The sequence below is a fragment of the Fusarium phalaenopsidis genome (assembly GCF_050370095.1).
Source record: "Fusarium phalaenopsidis strain FUZ10S chromosome Unknown contig_32324, whole genome shotgun sequence".
Classification (NCBI taxonomy): domain Eukaryota; kingdom Fungi; phylum Ascomycota; class Sordariomycetes; order Hypocreales; family Nectriaceae; genus Fusarium; species Fusarium phalaenopsidis.
This window is the reverse complement of record NW_028145395.1, coordinates 59,442-75,053: the sequence shown is the minus strand read 5'-3', so window position 1 is coordinate 75,053 and position 15,612 is coordinate 59,442. Positions and strand designations below refer to the sequence as shown.

Below are 15,612 nucleotides of genomic sequence, written 5' to 3'. Positions count from 1 at the left end.
GGAGGAGATAGCCAATGACCCTTCCTTCAACATCCGGAAATTCGGGGGTACCCTCAAATCACTTAACCTTATGCTCCGCGGAGCATCGGTCCCAGGTTTATTGCCTTTCTGGATGGAACACGCTATCCCTTGGAAGAGCGACGACGTCGGGTCGGACCTACAGCTAGAAGGGGGTCGGTATGAGTCCCATGTGGACGAGTATACCGAGCATGATGACCTATTCCCAGCGCTTTCCAAGATCATCAACAACGCCTCGCGCGGCATTGTGGAACATGAGGACGAGCTGAAGTACCAGTCCGCACGTGGATCACTCCATGCACTGCTCTTCACGGCATTTCCTGCTGTTGCGGCCGCTGCCTTTCACTACATCAAGAAGAAATGCGGCGATTTTGCGGAGGCGGAACTGGTCACTGCCTGGCAGCAACCAGATGAGCGCGAGGATGTGATCAGCCGCCTAGTCCAGAGAGCGGGCGACATCCACGATTCTGAGCAGCAGAGGTCCATCGTCGTCATTACTACATTCAACGTGCTATCGGCTGGGCGCAATGATCTGGTCTTCGCCAACGTCGTGATCAAACTCGGCGAGCCATGGACCAACGCCCTGACGGAGCAGGCCATCGGACGTGTGGATAGACCTGGGCAGGGCCAGCCTACCTTCTTCTTCGACCTTGTCCGCAAGGACAATGAGGCAGAGGCACTGGTCCGCGCGCGGAACCGACACCGCAAGGAAATACTGGGGGAGAAGCTGTCTGATAATCGCCTGTTTGGCGTCATGGACACCAATCCCTCATCATGAAGCCGGCAGCGAGGACCCTCTTGCACTCATACGGACACGCCCTGTTGGACTCTCCGGGCCTCTCTACGCTCGAGACTATTATACCTTTAGATATCGGACATTGGCACACGGATCAAGGCGGCCTTGTGTTGGTAGCTCAACCGGTTGGTGGTTGTGGGGCTGCTGCTGTGTGATCCCGAGTCTCCGTCCCTTGTGTACTACTTAGCCCCCTTGTATCCCACCATCATGGAAGGGCTATGAATGATTATCTATTATGAGCTCAACCAATATTTGCTATCCTGATCCCATGTATGCAGTGGCCAAGTGTGATAAGTGTCAGCGTCCCAGCCATGGCGGCCTCCTCTTTGTATTTCAAACAATGAATCGTCAGACCATGTGCAGGGGCTCAACATGGGTAGGTGTGATAAGAGAGCTGCCCTCACGTCTGTACCCTAGGCCTTGAACGAATATCGTGTACGTACGCCCACGTAGATATAGATGTCCCGCCAGGAGGGTAAGGGCGGACTACTCCAAGGCGCCACAAACCCTTTCAGTGCAGGTGGAACACCCACCTTACTGCCTGTTCACCGATTGTTCTTGTCGTTAATGGCACGTTCAGGATCAGCCAGACCCCACAATAGTAGAAGTCTCTTTGTCCGCTTAAGTGGGTAAGGGGAGACATAGGGTAGTTATGTGACTCTGACTGTGGGAGTCACTCCCACAGTGCTGCCTAGCCCCTAGGTTCGCATTATCCACCGCGCGTAACACACTGTCGCTCTCGAGCAGCCGGCAAGACGTAGGCCTGTTCATATTGCCTTGGACATTATCGCCACTGAGCCGGAATTTCTGCTCCTTCCCTCTCGCTCTTCCTTCCACCTTCCTCCCCCTTCCTCCCCCTTCACCAGAACTTACCCTTGCCTCGTGACCACCGGTTCCATAAGCCACCAGAGAGGCTGCCGACACCGTGTACATACCGCGAAACGCATCTATTGATAGGCTCACATCATCAGGCCTGGCCAATGCAGCCTTGTCTCTACGCGTGCTCTAACTCTCTCGTTTATCCTCCTCTGAGGAAGAAGATCTTATAGGCAAGATGGCAGCGGTTTTGGGGCGGCGGTATAATAGACCTGATCTTCTGGATGACCGGCGCCGTTCGTGGATGTGATGCTGCAAAGCAGTTTCCATGCCCGGTTGAATACTGGTGGAATCATTATCCGTCGGCTCGCACGGCGTTGGACGTCCTCGTACGTGAAGGAGCCTCCAACCATGGTACCTCTGCGTTGGTTGTGATCTTCTGGCTCAGTTCCTATCAGGGGCTGGGCTGCAACTATAATAAAGAACAGACTCTCAACACATCATAACATCATGACCTGATGTTAACACAGTGGCCTTTTTTTTTTTTTTTTTTCAACCTTCTGCAACAGCAGAAGAGTTACACCTAGCCACATCGTCATGACTGCGTTGGTTGCAGTTGTGTGTCTGGAAAGCCACAACTGGTCCTGAAAGCGACTCCCATACTCTAGTTTGATCACCCACTTCTTAACTATATGTGCGGAGGTTAGAGCAGTTTAGTAACTACCCCCTGAGAAGTTTAACCTTTCATAATGCAGCTGGGTATAAGTCTTCTGCTCGGGCAGCAGAAAGACCAAAAAAGAGGACAATGTGCTACCATTGGGATAAAGGAGTCAGAAGACCGAAAGCTGTTGTTGAAGGCTGTTGCAAGCCAGAAGTAAACCTGAGGCATTAAAATTGTCTTCGCTGTCTCTCCCTCTGCCCGATCTCGGTCAATACTGACCCAAAGCGGATTTAGAACCTGGTCCACCGCCATCAATAACGTCAACACAGCCCGACGGGCCTTGTCGCGGAATCTCTTGTAGTTGCTATGCTCGTAGCCCTTGCCGTCTTAGTAAAGGTGCAGCGTCGGAGCGAAGGGTTAAGGTGGACCACATCCGTGTACTAATTTTCGAGCAGATCACATTCGAATGCGGCAAATATTTCCCAACGGATTGCATCAGACATCAAGTCTATATTGAATGGACGGGAATGGATATCGAGCCTAATGGCCATAGGTGAAAAGGGAGGAGACGAAAAAGATAGATTGCAAGGCTGGCTGGGGCGTCGGCTGCAAGGTGGCTCATGTAGCTGCCGTTGCAAGAGGCTCTTGAAGGCTGTTGCAAGCTTTGGGCATCAATATCGGCTTTGCTGGCCTTTAACAATGGGCTGCCATTAGTAACTTCCCCAGCTTTAACTTTGGCACAAATATGGAAGCCCACGCGTGGGCTAGATATTGAAGATAAAGCCATTGTGATTCTTTCACTGTGGCGCCTTTCGAACCTTCGCCCAGTATTAGGTGATCACCATGGTAAGGCCGAATAAAACCACCTACATACAGCACCAGAGTCTCCCCATTGGGGATTCCAATGGCATTAAGCAGCTTCCGTACCATTTAACCTTAGATTGGACTAGATAATCTATAATAAATTTGCGAATATTCTGCGCCTTTCTCTACTCCATAAACCCGCGATCTGAGGATAGCGCACCTGACTGTAAATGGCTTTCAACCCGCATCTACGCCAGCCTTATAGCGGCCAATAGCTCAGATATCCACCCGCTGCTCAGGATCAGTTGGCTATTGAGATGCAACATGCCCACGGTGAGTTGTGTACCTCGGATCTGAGGCTATCATGACGCAGACGTCGGTGGCCAAGTGCGTCGATGACCATGGTCACGATTATTCATGATATATCTGAAGTGGCATTATGACCAAATCATAAATGCCAGATAGTTATATATTTAGAAGTCCGCGTTAAAGATTTTAGGTAAGTTTCAATCTGCTCATAGCTAGTAGGCTACTATTCGTGTGATACTGATAGTGGCTTTATATGGAAGAACATAACTAGCACCTCCGGTGAGATTAAAAATCTGACAGCCAACCCCATAGCCCCAACTAGTCTGAAGACTGTGAGTGATGAATTGAAGTCCCCAATTGAAGAAGGCAACAGGCTTGCAGAGGCAGCTTGCGGCGGCCTCGTATGGCACGGTGGCCAGCTAGCTGTGGCTAGATTTGCACCACCGGCAGTGTCTGCATGAGGAACCAACGCAGCCATCGACTATCGGTTCAACAAACCGACAAAATTCGATGGGTCTGTCACCCCTTACCAGGTTCTGTTTTGCCTCTTATGATTCGCCATCCCTTATTAGAGGCTCTACGGTAACTGGTAGCTTACCTCGCGAGAGTGGGTTTAATCGAAGTTTTAAACACTAATTAAGAAGTCATAACTAGGGTCCAGAGACCCACCAAGTTTTGCCATTTTGCTGAGTCGATATAGCACTCAAGAAGGTTTCGTAGACTACATAGGTACCTAAGTACCAGATAGGTAGTTAGGTAGGTGGGTACTCCGTACTTTACTCGGATAACTACCAGGTACTGGTATGCAGATGGCTCTTGCCTGCCATATGGGCTCTAATACGTGGATGGGTGTTCTAGGCAGGCTCGCATCGTCGCCGTCGGAGGCAGAAGGCACGGTCCGCCCAGATTCACACCCACCTAGACATTCGTCGCCAAAAACCAGAATTCTGTCACGCTGAAAGTTTTGGCGCTAAAAAGGGCCCCCGGAGCACACAGATGGGGGCGACACCAGCTAATCTTAGGTCCAGACGGACAATCAGGCACAGTCGTAATCAAGAATATTTTTGATCGGTGCACGAATACTGGAACAGCAAGGCCACAGAACAAGGTCTCCCACGAAACGGTGGGAAAGCGTTTTCCCGTGCGCGGGAATTTTCAACATGACTGGTTTAGGTGCGTTGGTCTGAGGCCGCATTGCCATGCAATAGCACCATCATCAGACTACCAAACCTGTAGCCTTCGCACTCGACTCTCGTGGGTTCATGCCCTTCATCTACGGCTCACATCCCACTGACATCACGATAATGAGCTCGAGGTTCTTCTGGTATAGAGCCCGGAACTGACGAAACCTGCGCAGCCCTCAGTGACCAGTCTGATATCCCTAAGCCAACCCCCAAATCCACAGAGAAGTAGTTGAGACCCAGCAGTTACGGCTTGGGCGGGGATCAAAGAAACAGCATCATCAACTCTAACGACGTCGTATCGTAACATGCAGTTAGTTGGGACCCCAAGTCGCTATGAGGTCCACATAGGTAGCTTTTAGGTGGTACTCCAATCATTGAGACCATGTTGGCGACGTTGGAAACGCACTCGCAAACGAGGTGGTGTCAGACGAAGGAGGCAGGTCCAGCCGGGATGACTAAGAAAGAGGGGTCGAGGTGTGAAATGCCGCAACCTTGAGCAGAACATCACCAGGGGGAAGAGAGACAGGAGACATTGATGAATTGACTCGCCTCAAGGCCCCTCATCAATATCTCTATTTCCTGTGAATTTATCATTCTGAATACCCCAACTCGGGCCGTAACCGACCCGGTCACGTGTCCGACAGGTGGGGGACCCACGTGACTTAATCACCAGCCACTGTTGGTATTTTACGAACAGTGCTTACGTAAATGCACGCGTTCTACTCCGTAATGGCAAGTCATACGTGCACTGCCGGCGGTGCATGTAGGTATCTGACGAGGCCACGGTGTAACTCATGTAGATGAACGATGATACTTGATTAGTGTTGAGGTTTAAGGTACCTAATACCAATGTGGCCCTTAGAGGGCGCGTTCTCTTTTGGTACTTGGTCTAGCTGCCTTGACAATTAGGTACATCATACAAGCACAAAGCCACCACAGCCACACCTAGCCACAGCCACCTCACCGGCTCAAGATCAACACCCTTCTTCAGCACAATCGAGGCTTTCGCGTGAATGCAATCACGGCCCTTATCGTGGTTTGCCTGTGGTCTTAATTATTGCCTTCCTCCTTATCCTCTAGCTACTGTGGGCTCATTTTGACGGCTTCTGCGCCTCGGTATGCTTTCCATCGTCCGCTGCAGGTGGAAGTCTCTCCTCGCATTCAGTTTAATGACACCATATCCATCATGTAAGCGACTGCCAATTCCTTCCATAACCTACCTTCCTGCCTACCAAACTGACTACCTACCCTAGCTAGAACTTTCTCCGCCGACTTGTCCTTCGCTCGTGAGTCACATACATGTGATGTGCTGAGCATCAAACTCTCGCCGTGGGAAGAGAAATGGCGTGACCAACAACAACAACGATGCGCCTGGGACGTCTCCCCAACTTGTTGTCAGACTCTGGAGCCTTGCACGGTCATGCTTAATGTCGGGAGTCTAAATACTTCGGCGCCCAATAACCTAATGGAGCCCACGATATAGGTCCATCGTCAGCCCGGCATATGAGGACTCGAAGAAGAGAATGCGGCACTCTTAAGTCCTCTGTTTTGTCAGATCCCTGGAGTGGCTAGCGGTCGAAGCACTTGCCATGGTTTTGCCTTGGACGTGAAAAAGCATCGGGGCCTGGCCTGCCGCCAATTTTCAAGCAACTGGCCTGCTCCTGACGGACGACATTGAATTCATGGATGCTATGGCTAGCTCGAGTTCTCCATCACTTCTTCGCTTCGAAATATCACTCGCTATCCATAATTCTGCATCTCTACGATACGTCTAGGCTCCCTCCACCATCGGCCGAACTTTTAAGATCAGTTCCGCCGAACTTGAGAGTTTAAATACCCGCCCCATTCATCTAAGATTTGTTGCTGCTTGGAGTCTGAGCTTAACGATGATGGATTGACAGCATAAATAGATGCCTGCTATCCGCTCTGCCAAAAAGATGCTTCCTGCTTCCTAGAGCCATCTTCACCCATACGTGTGCCGTCATCATCAGACACGAAGCCTCCCCACCATCATTAAACCGCTTCTATTCAGCTGCCGCGCTGTCAACTTCCGCTTCACCCCAGGTGCCTATGTCTTTGACCTGAATGGCCGCATTGGGGGGATGATTACTTCGGGGAATGAAAAAGACTCAGCGCAGGATATTACTTATGCTACCCCTATGGAGAGACTTCTGCGAGGCATCGGGGCGGGCGGCTTTAAAGTCGGGGTTCTGTAAGAGGATAGATTGCTGGGCGTAGTCATACAGAAGTGACTGATCAGCAACTGCTCGACTATATCACCTATATGCTGTAGTCTAACATGAATTGACTTTATCATCGCCTCTCTCCTTGTGTGCTTAGACCGCGGTAAAGTATTGAGCAAGAGACAAAAGATATGGGGCCCGCGGCTGGCGAGCGACCATGTAGCGCGGAAAGTGAGACAGAGTTATCGGGGAAGCCGGATGCAGACAGTTGACTAGGGCGAAGCCAGATAGGGAGCTTTCAAGCAAAGAATCCCGCTCAAGATCTCAATCAACACTAGCAAGTCAGACATAGAGCATTCCGCCTTCGTTTCCAGGCACAACATCTCACCATGGCCAGAACCAGTTGAGGCCTGTCCCTCCACCTTTGTCCAACGAGAGCACTCGCACATACATAGATAGATCTCTAAACACTGCTTGCCCACGCCTGGTTCTCATCTAGGTTAGGATCTCTGCCCTTCTCATATTCATGGTTGCGTTGCTCAAAGTAGGTTTCGTCGAATATAAGCGTATCCTGGTACATGGGATCCAGGTAGACCCTTATGGTCTGGACAATGGCGGCGGCAGTTCTGACACTCGGAGCCGAGGCCGAGGTGATTCTGTACAGATCGCTTAATAGGGCATGGAATCGAACGTTTGGTTGACTGTGATGGGACAGTTTGGCGAGTGATAGCACAATCGCGATGAAGGTGAATAGAAATTGCCGTGAAAAGGTCCCCGGCGCGTGCCGGATCTCAACGACAAGATTTCTGATGTCCAGGTGTGACCAGGGAAACCGCAGCGGCTCATCGTGGTCCGAATAGGTCTCATAGGCGGGCGGCTCGCTGAAGATTTCACCGTCTTGCTCGTCCGCAGATTCGGAGGTATCGCGGTCACTGCTTTGGTCATCTTCCAGGCTCGCTTCGTCATATTGGGCGCTCGCATCGTCTGCCTTCTCGTCGGCGTAGTCACCATCGCCTTCCTTCGTACGCTCGATGATAGCCTTTGGCTCGTCCTCTTCTACTTTGTGGATACGTACTGCGCGTCTCCTGATGCCGGAACCTCTGGACGCTGTGCAGACGCGATCGATCAGTGTTGATATCGACGTAGACCCCTAGATCAGCTCCATCTCATGACCCATCCCGGAAAGCAGTGCAGCGGGGAGGCTGTCTGCCATCTCCAACGTCACATCCTTCTCCGTTGTGTGGATGTTGTCCTGCGGCCACTCTCTGTCAGAACTCAGATGCGAGCCGTACTCGTTCTCACGGTCAGGACAGAGGAACCCCAAGAGATGAGTTTCAAGCAGCCAGATGAGAGTCAGGAAGCGCTTCAGGGTTCTGAGCCTGTCTTCGTCGGAATCCCCAAGACAGCCACCAAAGCTGACGTTGACATGAGTTCCGCAAGTCTTGTTCACCTCGATCCTGCCCCCGACAGCCTTCTCAATTTCGGTCAAGACTCTCTGCAGCGCCGGGAATCCGCCGACCCACTCCGCCTCACCAAGCACCGGGGTGTTAAGTTCGCAGGGTCTCAAGTTGGCGGTGTTCTTGGACAGACGTGGATGACAACACGATTCGTACCGAAATCCCCATGTTGAATAATATCTCGGGAATGGTTCTCCTTGCGGGTGCCCTGGCACGTGGATGTCGTCGCCGTCGTACTCCGAACCCAGCGAGTAGACCTCATGCCTCGGGGGCGCCTCGTCTTGAATGCCGCAGACCTCATAGTCTGGATACCACCGCATCAGCCTATAGCTCCCTCTGTGCCCGGAGCTCGTGACGGATGAGGCCAAGTCACGGTAGACCCTGTCGCATTGCAGAGCCTCCTGCTCTATCTCGTAGGCCTTAAACGACTGAGCCGCGGAACCATTCGGGGGCCTGATCTCGTCGCCACCGGGGCAGGCAAACCCAAGTTCCAACCCGAACGTTATTGTAAACGCCTCTCGCACCACTTCGGGCTTCTAGCGCTTCGGAGGCGAGGCTGCTGACTGGCTGCTCCGTCGCTTCGGCCTAGAGGGGGGCAAGGGGGGAGGCGAACCCGACATACTGCCCTAAAGAATGGTTATGGATGTCATGTTATCGAAGGCTGAAGCCTACTTTGAATGGTGCTTATGATCAGATATGTCTTAGCTCGCGCGAGGGCTGCGCAGCAGAGTGTCCGGCGCAGTGGTGGTCAGCTCCTTGCAGCCGCCGATGAGGAAGCTGGAGGCTTCCTGAGAAGAGGTGTGCCTCAAGAGACGATAGGTGAGTCACAATAGAGCTGGGCAGTTGATGGTGCAGGTGGAGGGAGAGGCGAGGTCGAGTGAGGTCAGCGGAAGAAAAAGTCAAGGCAGGAGCTTGCATTCACCAATAGGTAGCCGTGGATTTATGTGGCAGCCATTCTTGGTTCTCGCCCTATTGAATCTATGTACAATCGCCGTGGTTCCTGCCACGAACAGGGCACAATAGGCAATCTGTCAAACAAGTTGAAATCTTACAAACAAACAGCAAACACCGCAAACACAGTGACCACTTCGGGCCCAATATCAGTCTGGGCCCAGCTCTTCGGCTCAGGGCAAAGACTATCTTCTGGCTCAGTTAACCCATCAAGGGCCGGGCTTCAGCTATAACAAAGAAGCAGAAAACAAGGCGCGATCGCGGTAGTAGAAGGCAGGCCATATTATATGGTTCATAGTGCATTCATGCTGATTGATGTAGTATAGGTTGGGATTGTTGAAGACATGTTCTCGATGAAATAAGGCTCGTTGAGGCAGGGTGTTGAACCTTTGTCATCTTCTTCATCCTCATCTTGTCCATCGGAATGGTAACTTGTAACAATCGCAAGGTTGCCGAGGGCTCAGGTTCCTCATGGCCCAGCTGCCGCCGCTCAGTCTAATACCCTCAGAACATATGGCTTCTTTCATTGACAATGGCCTCCATTGAAAATCAGAAGCTACCTTTATGCAGGCACTACTAACATTCCCTAGCTATACTACACGAATATATTCACTCTATATTAGTTACCTCTTCACTCCGTGTCTTGCTCGTCATGGCACATATATTCACACAACGGCGATGTTCACCCTCAGGGCCTGCGCCATGGTCTAGGCTACAATGTGCTCGTTCTTCTCTCCTTCATCCTCTGTCATTCATCTCTCTTTTATCCTCACCGTCACAGATCATCAGTCGCGGGCCGATATGTATTCCACAGACATGGCATAATTATTAGTTCACGCACCGTTATCTACTCCTATTATTCCACGGCACATGTGTCCTTGTCAACTGGCCCCAACAACGTCACGAACACCGACCAATAAGCCTTTACACAAGACATACCAAAAGATCACGTCGTCACCGATATATCCTTGCCGCCACACGACACATCACAGCCTCCATGGTTAAACGAGATACCATCATGCCATCGTCCGATGGGTCTCAATCCGGAGCGGAGGTTGCCTCTGATGGCCACACTCTGGACATGCTCTCCATTCTCCCAATGGAGCTTCGGCATATCATCTATAGCCAGCTGGCAGGCGACGGTAGTTTAATCAAAGTGTCGAGTCACGAAAGTATCCTCCCGTCACCCAACAGCTACCATTACGCCCATCACCAAGGTGTCCAGATGGTACAAGAACACATCGCCTTGCTCCTCTTCTTCAAGGGAGAGGCCCTAAGACCTGACAACGTGCCAATCGAGAGGCTCCATTTAATACCACAACTGTACAGCGGGATTGCAGCACTCTCCCAGACTAGCCGACAGCACCGTGAAGAGATCAAAGAATATTTGTCTACGAAAGGAAATATCGTCATGTTCTCCACAGCCAACGAGTTCGCTAGTCTGAGGGCCTCACACATGGCGACATTCGCACTCAGTGTCGTGCGAGAAGTCACTTTTGTGGTTATGGTCACCGTCGGGAACCGAGGCCATCCAGCATCAGAGGCACATTGGTCACATGACTGTATGTGTCACTATGGGGTGGAGGAGGAGGATTATACTTCTGGAGTGGTGGATCCTGAACCGGTCGGTATCCAGGCACGCTTGCCCCTGCCTGATAATGAGCTCGTTCACCTGTTCGACTTTTCAGGAGAAGAGTCGGAAATTGAGCCTCGATACTTGGCCGAAGCGGGGAGCACCTGGGATGGCGAGGAGTGCATCAGGGAGATCCAAGCACACGGTGCGAACCCGATGATTATCTCTGTGCTGTACAGCGAGGCTGGTCGCAGAGGCCCGCCCGGGCGGAGGGTAGTGGCATACCCTAAAGTCGACAGCAGGGGCAGGCTGCCATTCAATCACTCACTGCTAAAGATAGCCAGAGCGATCAGGGAGGCAAAGGAAACGAACGCCAGCTAGCATACCAAGCCGCAACAGTTCCGCATCAAGGTGTGCGTCAAGGAGGAAGATGGTTATGTGGCTACTGGCCCTCAGGCCTGCCTCAAGCAGATTTCCGAGATCGCAGGGGTCACCGCGATCGAGGAGCGAACAGCCATCATACCCGGCACCCCACAGAGGTATGGACCAGCGTTGATAACCAAGTCGAATGCTGCTGGCAGGACATAGTAGATGGACTTTGGGCTTATTCGGCCGGACTTGGGAGTCTATGGGCGATGCCAACACTGTAGGAGGATATCAAGGCCTCCCTGAAGCAGGAGAAAGATAGGCAGAGGTAGAGGGGGGCTTTAAGGTTCACCATCCACCGAGACGCTAGATAGCAATAGAGAGTTCCCCACACAGTGCTTATATCTTAATCATGTAGACTGCCGAATGCCAACAACTACTCGCCCTCATAGACCTGGAACTCTTCTAATACACCTTGTTCATCCAGAGATTCCCAGTCCACATCATGATTTTCCCACTCGAAATGGATGGACTTGTTGCCATCAGTCGCATCAAACCAGGCTCTAGCCACTCGGCAGATCTTTTCAACATGCTCACACTTGATGAGCGCGCGGAAACGCGCCAGGTCATCGTTATGGCCGCATTTGCCCAAGTCCTGATACCTCTCCGTTTTCACGCCGAAAGTGCTGGCTGTCTGGGGGCCATAGGGTATGAAGGCAAGGAGGCCATACTCGAGTACGCCGCAGACCCGATCCCACCTGTTGCCCGCCTTCTGATGATACCGCGCAACCTCCTTGTTCATATCGCAGGCGGACATGGCCATCTCCAAGCTCTCACTATCGATGCGGCCCGCATCTCCCTTTAGCCGCCGATAGACACGTGCCAGCTGGAGGTCATTATAGCGAGCCAGTATCTGTTCACTCCCGCCTCTCTTCTCGCTGTGCTTGACCCGAATGCACTTCTGCACCTCTGCACCTCTGCACCAACGCACAAGTGTCTAAATTGATCCCCTCAGGGATAACGGCCTTCAAGGCCGCATAGGCGAAGCGTTTATGGCCGCTCCAGTGACTGACCATATCGACGAACTGCTTGAGGGCATCCCGGGTATAGATAGCCGCGGCCATTCGGAAGACATCGTCGGTTGTATCCCCGTCGGGCTGAGCGCCGGGCATGACGACAAGGCGATCGAGGGCTTCGGCCATATTGTCTGCGGGGCCGTCGGTATCGGAGCTGGGCTCTTCATCATTGCTAGCCACTTTGTGCACCCCATGCATCTTTGCCCTGCAGGCGCCGACCTTGAGGGGGGGCTCAGGCGTGTCCTCGTGGACTGCGCTGCGAGCACGTTTGGATGGGCGGTAGGCCAACTCACCAATGGCCTTTCGCTTGGTGCACGCACGAGCACCAGGACCGCTGCGCCGGGGTGGTTCAGACACGTCGTCATCGTCATTGTCGTCAGAGCTTTCAGGCTCAGGGTGTCTGTGGAAGTAATGCTCCTCGAGAGGTTCGACCTCCATGATATGTCCCTTGAGAGTGCGCAAGGGCCACAGGCCGCAGTTGCAGCACGCCACAATGCCCGAACCAACCCTGGTAGCCATCTCTTGCCCGGGTGGGATGGCGTTGATTGATCTGGCGACGCATGATGAGTAATTTGTGACTTGGTGATACTGTTCTGGCTCGGTCACGTTCATTTGGCCCGGCCCCTGCACCATGATGCGGTAGCGAATGCCCCTGGCCTTGAGCCAGGTAGGTGTAATCGCCAACGATAAGTGTCGCACCCATTGATCACATCGATTGCCACCAAACTCGGCACGAATCACCTTCTCAAATTTGTCATTCTGCCCTATATCGGGCAAAAGCCATATCTTATACCCTGCATCCACAATATTGCAGGAAATAAAACCAGCGTCCTCCTTGTGCATACACGTAGTAGAGTATCTGGCGCCGATGTGGGCATATTCCTCATTGGCGTGGGTAAGCTGGGTCAGACTCGCGAGCTCGTTGCCAGGATGTAAGGGACTCTTGTTCTTAAGCGTGTGCTGGAATGTACCGCCGAAGTGCGGCGCAGTCGTGGGTGGTGCGCGGATCGTACTTTCGAGAAACTGAGTGGCCTCCTCGAGAGTTGGTCTCTCGACGACGGTGGCAAAGTCGGGCCACTGGAAATCAACGCCATCTTCCACATCAGCGACAAGAACGTGGGTAGCACTATCGCCGGCGGCCATGAATTCGTTGGCTTTCACGTCCGGATCACCTTCTAGAGTAAACACCTCGCTAAGGTCCGCAGCAAGCGGTATCGGAAGAGGAGTGACCTCAAAAAGTTGGTCGAAGCCGTGGGCAGTGGTGAGCTTCTCCAGAGTCGAGGGCATGTGGGGTCCCATGTCTTCTGGGGCAATTCGGATCTTGCTGTTGTCGCGCCCTGGCGATGCAGGCTGCGAGCTTGTCTGCAAGTGTTCAGCTCTGTGTGTGGTTACATTAGGGGCGGCCTGTTTTGGCTGCTCGGTCGGCACCAAGGTTCTCTGGCTTGTGGAAGGTCTGGTGTTGATCTTGGCGCTAAGCGCGTCCAGCTCAGCCTGTACACGTAGCGTCAGAGGCTTTAGAGCATCCATGATCAGGTCATGGCTCTCGCTGATGGGTGCGCGCTCGCCAGGCCGCGCATCATGTGTCTCGTGGACGTCAACAACGACCTCCGGCCACCGGGAGGCAAGGATCGTGGCCACCCGACCGGGCAGGTCTCGTAACAAAGTTTCCACATCGCTCAGTTGCTGCTCAATAGAGCGCTCTTCGGTCTCGGGCATTGCGGCGAAGGAGGTCATGGATGGTTGAACAGTGAAATTAGGTACGGGTGACAAGGCAGACAAGTGAGACTTTCAGACCAAGTCAGCATCATCTTCAATGGCGAGGAATAGCTCCAAGGCTATGATACATACAAGGCGAATTCTGCGGATTGACCGTGTGGAGCTCGTGTATTCCTCCCCGACCAGGTTGTGTTTGTTTACCGGAAGCGTTCGGTCGGTCGCGTGCAATCAACGTGAAGGCAACAAAGCCTGCTACCCTCAATCCACACACACACACCCTGCCTGCCTGGCAACAAAGCCTTGGGGCTACAGCTTGATTAAGCGGTATGCGTTTGAGGCGCGCGGTAGATGGTGGCTGGATAGAGGGATGGATGATCGTGGATGTGAGGCAAAAAGGAGGTCACCCTGGCGCCGTCAGACGCCGTTGGCGTTCTCAAGGGGGGTGTGTGAGTATCGCCAACAGGTGATGGAGTCATAAAGCTGCGAGCGCACGACGTTCTTGATGGCTGTGATATGATATCGATGATGGTGTTGACATGAAGGAAGAAAAAAGAGAGTTAGAGGAGGAAGATGTAGAAAAAGAGGTTGCTTTTGAGCGGTGGCAGAATCCCGAGTGCAGTGAATGCATCAGTACCTTGCCACCTGCCCGGCAGTGCCAGAGAGTCCCGGCTGGGGAGTCCAGCGGTAACGAGTCCACGGCTTCTTTTACTCACCCCTCCTTTCGTGTTGACCGGTCCCAAGATCAAAGGTGTTCCCCTCTTCAACTTGACCCTTTGCCTTCTCCTTCAGAGGTAGGGGAAGAGTAGTCTGTGATGTTGATTCCCCTTGACCCAATGAGGGCACCCGTTCTGGCGCCGGCGAATATGGTGATAATCGCCTGCTGGAAGCCTTATATGCCGGAATTTCTGGAGGAAGAGGTTGTTCGCCGGAGAACCAAACCTCTGGCCTGCTGTAAGAGGAGTGTAAGTGGGCAAGGTGGCTGCGTCTTCAAGTACTCGAACTAGTTTTGGCATCCATGGGCGCAAATGAGATTGCGTGATACTGCACTGGGATTACTGAAGTCTCTGATATAATGATAATGTTCATCTTTCGGATATATTTCTAAGCAGGCAGTGGAAGCCGTCAGTTCCTTTGTTCCCACGATGAACGCGATATTCTTTGTTCTTGCTGAGTCAGCAAGCACTGTAGGAGGTAGCTCCCACAGACAGGGCGAGAATGTCACGTGACTCCTCCCAGGCCAGGACCCTCCAACGGAAGGGAGGCAAGCCTACTGCCTCACAAGAGGTAGGGGCTCAGGGCAAGGTCCCCTGAGCACGGCATAGTACATGCGTGGCGGCTAAGAAGTGCACTTTGCGAAGGATCACCCGCTCACCAGGATCAATATCATGGGCTCGGTCAGCAGTGATCCTAGATTTGGCCCCGATAGGGGTTGGAATGGACGACGTTGAAATAAGGTTGTTCAACGGTGCGGGTGCAGCCGCAGGGGTCAGTCAATCAAGGGTCGTGTGGGGTTTAGGGACACTGGGGGGCCATTGGTCCAATGACTTGGCCAAACCCTTGTGTGCAGTCACGACTGGGGGGTCTAGGGTAATGAGCCGCATTTCGTATTAGTGTGTAGGTAGGTATTAGTTAGTCACAAAGCCTGCGGGGGAAGTAGTGACCTGGCGTGTTAATTCATCGTTGTGGCGACGGCATCCAACGG

At 52.7% G+C, this 15,612-nt stretch overlaps 4 protein-coding genes across 4 annotated transcripts; 2 read left to right on the top strand and 2 right to left on the bottom strand.

The window, feature by feature from the left end:
* Nucleotides 1-112: 112 nt before the first annotated feature.
* Nucleotides 113-796, top strand: LRP88_12676 (uncharacterized protein; the record flags this gene model as incomplete). The annotated part of the gene is made up of 1 exon (XM_083249068.1): nucleotides 113-796. One exon carries the CDS (start codon nucleotides 113-115, stop codon nucleotides 794-796), a length of 684 nt encoding a protein of 227 aa, XP_083095168.1.
* A 6,438-nt stretch (nucleotides 797-7,234) lies between these two features.
* Nucleotides 7,235-8,338, bottom strand: LRP88_12675 (uncharacterized protein; the record flags this gene model as incomplete). The annotated part of the gene is made up of 2 exons (XM_083249067.1): nucleotides 7,235-7,878; nucleotides 7,945-8,338. The coding sequence occupies 2 exons, from the start codon at nucleotides 8,336-8,338 to the stop codon at nucleotides 7,235-7,237; spliced, it is 1,038 nt and encodes a 345-aa protein (XP_083095167.1).
* A 1,859-nt stretch (nucleotides 8,339-10,197) lies between these two features.
* On the top strand, nucleotides 10,198-11,340 carry LRP88_12674 (uncharacterized protein; the record flags this gene model as incomplete). The annotated part of the gene is made up of 2 exons (XM_083249066.1): nucleotides 10,198-11,043; nucleotides 11,134-11,340. 2 exons carry the CDS (start codon nucleotides 10,198-10,200, stop codon nucleotides 11,338-11,340), a joined length of 1,053 nt encoding a protein of 350 aa, XP_083095166.1.
* A 214-nt stretch (nucleotides 11,341-11,554) lies between these two features.
* LRP88_12673 (uncharacterized protein) lies at nucleotides 11,555-13,910 on the bottom strand (the record flags this gene model as incomplete). Its single annotated transcript, XM_083249065.1, has 2 exons — nucleotides 11,555-12,004; nucleotides 12,192-13,910. 2 exons carry the CDS (start codon nucleotides 13,908-13,910, stop codon nucleotides 11,555-11,557), a joined length of 2,169 nt encoding a protein of 722 aa, XP_083095165.1.
* Between the last annotated feature and the right edge of the window lie 1,702 nt (nucleotides 13,911-15,612).